This window comes from Misgurnus anguillicaudatus, chromosome 20, assembly GCF_027580225.2.
Source record: "Misgurnus anguillicaudatus chromosome 20, ASM2758022v2, whole genome shotgun sequence".
Lineage (NCBI taxonomy): Eukaryota > Metazoa > Chordata > Actinopteri > Cypriniformes > Cobitidae > Misgurnus > Misgurnus anguillicaudatus.
The window spans coordinates 4,856,758-4,863,904 of record NC_073356.2 but is presented as its reverse complement, the minus strand read 5'-3'; the positions used below and the strand labels follow the sequence as shown (position 1 = coordinate 4,863,904).

Below are 7,147 nucleotides of genomic sequence, written 5' to 3'. Positions count from 1 at the left end.
GCTAACAGCGCCTCCCTGGTGGATATTTGTCAAGCTGCAGGCTGGGCTACTCAATTCAATTTCATTCAAAATTGTTTAATTGTTTTAAAGCAGTTTTACATTAATAGATGCAGGGAAAAACTGAAAAATAATAAAACATAAGCAGCGCAATACAGCGTTTAAGATTAACCATACAAGCGAGTGTGAAGCCAATGTCAGCAGACTCCCCAGGGGTTGAAAAAACCCTAGGAAAAAACCTTGTGGGCAAAAAGTCCTAGGAGGGAAAAAACCGCCGGAGGGCCAAGCTCAAGGTTAAGTTAAATGAGCATTTCATCTGCAGGTCATGAGTATAACAATTTACAATTAACTAAAAATAATAGTCAACTTTGTAATTGTTAATATTCTGAAATACGTCTTAAGCACTATTCGGACGGGATTAGTTTTCCAAACGACGTTTGAGTTTCAATGTGTCCCCCACAACGTCTGTGATTTTATGTACCGATTCGGAGGGGATAAAAATTCTCAGGCTATTCCAGAGATGGGAGTGTCTGTTTCGTGCATTTGCCCATTGCAGAAGATCACATGCTCTGGATATGCGTGTTTGTAATGATTGAAATTTTGCTTTAAATGTAAAATTATTACAGAACATGTAATTTATTAATTTAACTTTGACAAATCAAAACAACTTATACAAATCCTACTAAAGTAGTCTACGTATTTTAAATAACTGGCTGTTTATAATAAACCCAAAGAAATGAAGAAATAATGATTAATAACAATTTATTATCTCTATTAACACTCGCTCTATATTTTTCATTCACTCCGCAAAGAGACTTAGATAACTCTGCTGATTTTGGACATACATATATGATTTATACATCATTAAAAACGTTAAAGTGTCTAGTTTTTTTTTCTGAGTTTTTTTTTTGGGAGTTTTCTGTCCACTCCCAATAAAAACAGAATGTTGTGCTTTTCGCAAAATTAAGAAAATAAATGTAAGGAGTGACTTAGGGCGGAACCGAAAATGGGGAGGAGAGGTTCCGCCCGGACCAAATTTTTAAACTCATGTTTACTTTTTTGACATACATTTGCGTATGTGTGTCAGTATCTCCAGACACGAGTGTTTTCTTTGTTCTTCCGTCAAACATTTCACGCGAGGGGAACACACATAAACAAACACACGAGTCAGGAAACTCGACGCGGTTTTTGGTATTCTTATAAAATACGCGATTGCAAACAACACAATCCTTATTTAGTTGCTGTAAACAAACATTGATAAGTTTTTACACGCTTGTCCCTTGTTGTGTTTCTCCTAACGTTATAATGATTACAAAAACACAAATAAGAGTCCAGACAACAATAGGCTATTTTTATTTTGAGCTGTAAAACTCTCGCTGGCCAACCAAACACCCCTTACGAAAATGAACCATGGTTTTACTACAGTAAAAAGCCAAAAAAACATGGTTACTGTAGTTTGTGCTGAACGCAGTGTTATGAGAATTTTGCCATTTATATGTTTTTAAGCATCTGAAAAAAGCACAAATGTCAGTGCATGTCAAAACTTCCCCAGGGCCCTAAAAACCCCTTAGACCCCAGAGGGTTAATTAACATTACCATTCTGGAGTTGAACAAAATAAGGTTGAGTTTACCTTATACTGATATTACAGTGGCCAGTTTTAACAGTGTTTGATATTCAGCTTGTCTTAATTTAATTATTTTATTTCGCTGAATGTAACGTTTCGATCTTTCGATCTTCTTCAGGCATCAAAACATCTATTAGAATAGATGTTTTGATGCCTGAAGAAGATCGAAAGATCGAAACGTTGCAATAAATCTTTTCATTTTTTTGCAAGTGGATAGTGTGCGGGACCTCTCTTTTTTATCTGTCTATTTGGACTTTCGAGTCCTTTTTTCCTACGCACCTATCGCACACAGGTGTGCGACGTTTAAGTGATTGAATTTCGCTGAATGTAAAAAACACCCATATATGAATGAATGGGACTCAGGACGTACAATCAGAGATGTCATGCCCATTCAAACTGAGGGGGCACGTGCCCCCTCGGTTTTCTAAGCCAAATGGATTTTGCATGCTACCTCAAAATCAAAGAAGGGTCCATTAATCTGTTACTTGTCTTTTAAATCTGTTTAATATGCAAAATATTATTAATTCTGTGCTGAATACTTGTCACTTTTCAGAGATTTTTGGCATTTTGATAGTGTTTTGATCATATTACATTACTTTATTCTGGCGGCAGCTAGGCGCTGCAGTCAGTGCAGTCGCAGACGTCATCAGCGTCTGAGCATAGTCACAAGCTCTTTGCTGTTGCTGATTCATTTTGCTATCTGAGTAATTAAAACGTGTAAGAAACACTCACAACATTTCCAAACCCCAGTACAGTAATGTGCAGTTAACCTCCTCTGTGTAGAAAATGTATGGTTTAAAATGTGATGTAAGTCTTGACATTATATAGTAGAGATTTCTAGATTCATCTTCTTGGTACAACACCAAAGTTCGCCAGAGTTCACTGCGGCGCGGAATCACACGTGCTCACATATGAGGTAAAATTGAATGCAAAAATTTGCTCTAATAATTTTATCTAAACATATTATTTTATCATTATGAACATTAAACTTAATCACGTGTCTAAAGCTTATGTAATTTTTGTTGGTTATATACTTTATGGATTTAAAATTGCATTAATTTTATAGGATAATGCAGTTGTTGTGCAAAATGCAAAAAAGTCATTAAACAAATAAACAAAACATGCCGTTTCAGATATAAATATGATGCCAATATGTCATTATTCCAATTGAATAGTATTTGATATGAAAGTTAGTCAACACGTTTATTTTAGAGGTTTTTGCATGAAGGCAGGGGTGCTCAAATTGTTAGAAATGTAAGTGCCATGAAAAAGATTGAAACCTTTATAATATTTCGTTTGATGTCTGTGTATGCACAAATTTCTGTGAGCTGTGCACACAGTGCCTCCCTTAAAGAAATTGGTGCATGATGCCCCTGTGTACAATATATGCGCGTTAGTAAGACCTTACGGCAGATCACGTTGGCCAAAACACGAGAAGAACTGCGTTTTCAAAAGTTATTGCGGGCAAACACAGACATTTGCATCCGGACAGGATTAAATTTCAAAGAGGACGTCTGAGTTTGGCAAAAAACAGTAGGTAAATTGCTCTGGAATTTTTACGGAGGTCGTCAGAGAAAAACACAAACATGGCCGATTCGGATGGGATAAAAACACAGAGGACCTCTGAGAAGCACGATTTTCTCAGAGGTCCCCCTGTAATCTCGTTGGAATAGGGCTTTAATGACATATGCCTACAAATGCGACCTCTGAAGGCTGCAGCCTTCGGATTAGGAAATGGCCTCTATATTGAGTACATATCAGTGTTTAAAGAAATCATTAAGTATTTTTAAAAACCCGCATAAATCCACGTTTGCAAATGATTAAAATTTTAGCGTCTTGTTTACATTAACAATAATAATCATTTTGATTTGGTATAATGGTATTCAGTGTTAGGGAAGCTACTTTGAAACTGTAGTTAACTAAGCTACACGCTATTCATCAGTAAAATAGTTAAACTACAGCCAAGCTACGCATCTGATAAAATAGTTAGCTACACTACAAGTTACTATAAAAAGTAGCTAGCTACTTTTAAACTGCTTAGATTTTTTACAATGTTATATCACAAATTACTGAATATAATTTTAATGAAAAATGTTTTAAGAAAATGATTTGGGGTTTAAAACTACGTAATATAATACAATTATGATTTTAGTATTCTATTATCTGGATGTTATTATCTGAAACTTTTTAAAATGGATGTATGGTATAGTAAAATGTATAGTCAAAAAAAAAAGAAAATATATAAGAGAGTATATATATTTTTTTAATGACTTAGAATTTTTTTCAGCTGTTTATAATAATAATAATTATAAATGGTTATTAATAATTATTATTTATGGACTAGGTATATTATTAAATCATGTGGTTTGACAAATGCAAGTATAAAAGTTAAATGCAGATTTCCTTTTTATGTTTGATTGACAGATGCTAAAGCAGCAACGTGTTATGGTGCGTTTACACCAACCGCGGTAGAGGCGTGAAGCGCGAGTGATTTCAATGTTAAGTCAATGTGCAGACGCGTTGACGTGCGTCAGGAGGTCCCGCGGCGTGGAAGAGGCGTTCGGCGCGGAGCGGAATTTTGCGGTTCACGCGAATTTGCGGCTGACGCCCGAGTTGAAAAATTTTAACTTTGGCGGAATTTCGCGCCGCGTTAACCAATCAGGAGCCTGCCTGCTGCTGTGGTGGCAGCCCCGCCCGGAGTCACTCACTCAAGCAGTCACTCGAAGCTATATGACACAAGTTGTTATTTCTATAGAGGAGACAGGAATAAAAAGGACCTTGCTTGGAAGAGTGTCAGTAAGGACTTTGGGCAACCTGGTACGTTGTTATACACACTTCACTTTTGAATCACGTGACGTTTATCGACTCGCGCCGTTTATTTTCCCCCTATAGTATGGTTACCCAATACAAACTGGTAACTCTCTTGATAAATGCACAAGTAGTAACATCAGTCATCTTGCAAACAGACACTCGCACAGCAGTTGCCCCCCCACAAGAAGCGGATTTTGCTTCGGACGCGCATCAAATGCTTGCTTTTTCAGCGCGTCTACTCCGCTCTACACGCGCAAATGCATTCAAAGTGTTCAAGCGGCGAACTAGGCGCGGTAGACGCGATTTTGATGCCCAAAACGCGTTTGGTGTAAACCCTGCATTAGTGTTCTTATAGGTTTGTTTCAAAACATTGGCAGGACAAATTAGATTCTGGAATAATGGAAAAACACGGATTCATCTGCACTTAATATCTAAATAAACATTTGTTAAAGAAGCAAAAAAGGGTGAGGATTCATTTAAAATGGCTCTTACTTCTATGTGCTTGAAGTTTTCAACGCAGAGTCAGAACGACAAATGGGTTGCTGTTTGTTTTTTTAGAGACATGAACTTGGACAAATATGACCATGGGCAATAAATCTCTACATCTTCAGATTCTGCTGTCATGCTTCGGTCCATCACAGACATTATAATATGTGTATTAGCCTTTTCTTGTCGTTCTTTTGCTTCCTTAATTGCTAATACTTGTGGCTGAGTTGAATATATCTTGACGCGTGCAGTTGTGTAGATAATTAATAGAGGTTGATCCGGTTTGTCCAATGAGCATTGAATGATGTTGATAGAAAACTTAAAGTAAAATAAAAACACAGTTAAACTAAAGCAGTCTCTTATATGGCACACCACCACACGGTCAAAAGACTGTTTTGTAGGTGCGTGTTGGTGATGACGTGAGATTAACGTTTGATTGAATCCAATGAGTGTGAAACCAGACCAACGTACGCTCCGGGAACACTCAGGCTCAGACCATAGCAAACGAGCCCAATGTGAAAACAGCCTTAAACACAACACACTAGTTTTGTTTGTATTGCTATATGTTCACATTTTGTTATTGATGTATTTCCCAGGGAACCCTTATACCTGTTATCCATGTGCCGAGAGTGAATGGTCTGATGAGGGCAGCACAACATGTAAGAGACGTTCTGTCGTCTATCTTCAGTTCACAGAAATCTCCTCCATTCTTGTCATATTTTCTACTGTATGTCTGATTACTCTGCTCATTTTCATCTTTTGTCTGTTTGCCTACAATTATAACACACCAGTGGTGAGATCTGCTGGTGGCAACATGTGTTTCCTTATGTTAGGGTGTTTAGTAATGTCTAGCATAAGTGTGTTCTTTTTCTTTGGACAACCCACATCTGTACATTGTATCCTAAGAAATTTCATGTTTTCCTTTTTTTTCACCATCTGTCTATCCTGTTTAACCGTCCGTTCCTTTCAAATTGTCTGTGTATTTAAAATGGCTGCAGGGTTCCCTATATTGCACAGCTTGTGGGTAAAGCACAATGGCCAGTGGCTCTTCATTGTGTTTTCTACTTCTGTTCACTTTATTTCATGTGTATTATGGGCAACTGTCTCACCTGACCATCCCGTCAAGGACTTATTGACTTTTAATGACCAAATTATGCTGATTTGTGAAAGGAGAAACACTGTAACCATGAGCCTAGTTTTGTTCATAAGTTGGTTTCTTGGTTTCCTGTGCATTTCATTTTCTTACATGGGAAGAGATCTGCCAAAAAGTTACAATGAGGCCAAAATAATAACCTTCAGTTTACTTTTGTACTATCTCAGCTGGATTACATACTATACAATATATCTAACTTTTAAAAGCAAATATGTCCTGCTTTTGAATGCGTTTGCCCAAATAACCAGCATATATGGAATTCTCTTCAGCTATTTCATACCAAAATCCTACATCATGTTGTTTCAACCAAAGAAGAACACTGCTGCATACTTTCAAACAACTATTCAGAATTACACCCAAACCATTAGTAGAAGTTAAAACACACCAATGATGCAATGATTGCATTTAGTTGCTATAAGGTAAAATGGACATTTGGCAAAAATCAGTTATTGGACATTTTAGCAAGTTTTTTCTCCTTGATAGGTACACTGCTTAGTAGTTGTTTCTAAATTTAAAAGTAATCATTGTCTGCATTTATAGTCATAAGAGACTTATTATTAAATGATGATGTATAATTTAATTTATTTAGAGTTTTGTATAGTGAAACGTTTGTTGACCACAATCAAAATATGTTATTCCTGATGCAGTTTATTTCAAAGTAGTGAGAGGCTGAAGTTACTATATTGCTAAAGATAACTCATTGTTTTCCACTATGTTAAATATATGCAAAATAGAAAATTAATTACTCAGAAAATTAAATGGACTCTACTTTAATATCTTTATGTGCATTTGAGAAATAAAATGTAATAAAAAAATGTTTTGTTTTTGTATGTCATTTGGTATGATGTCAAAGCATTGCATAACACTGAGCTCGTTTACAAGCACACAAATAATGCGATTATTTCCAATAAGGCGAGTAAGGACTTAATCGCAGTAAGATGTTTACATGACTGGAGCTAACCTCTTCACTCCGGTTTACATGCAGTTTTTATTTTCGGATTATTCACACATAGCCCAATGCAGAGCACAAATGATGAACTCACATATATGGTCCACTGTTTTAATTTACTTACGT

At 36.4% G+C, this 7,147-nt stretch overlaps 1 protein-coding gene across 1 annotated transcript; it reads left to right on the top strand.

Moving 5' to 3' along the window:
- Positions 1-5,318: 5,318 nt before the first annotated feature.
- Positions 5,319-6,800, top strand: LOC129455624 (taste receptor type 1 member 1-like). Its single transcript, XM_055220393.2, has one exon. It carries the CDS (start codon positions 5,365-5,367, stop codon positions 6,448-6,450), a length of 1,086 nt encoding a protein of 361 aa, XP_055076368.2. The 5' UTR covers positions 5,319-5,364; the 3' UTR covers positions 6,451-6,800.
- The last annotated feature ends 347 nt before the right edge of the window (positions 6,801-7,147 follow it).

Excerpts from the sequence above, each read along its gene's own strand:
- LOC129455624 (XM_055220393.2), top strand. The coding sequence starts at position 5,365 with ATGAGTGTGAAACCAGACCAACGTACGCTCCGGGAACACTCAGGCTCA.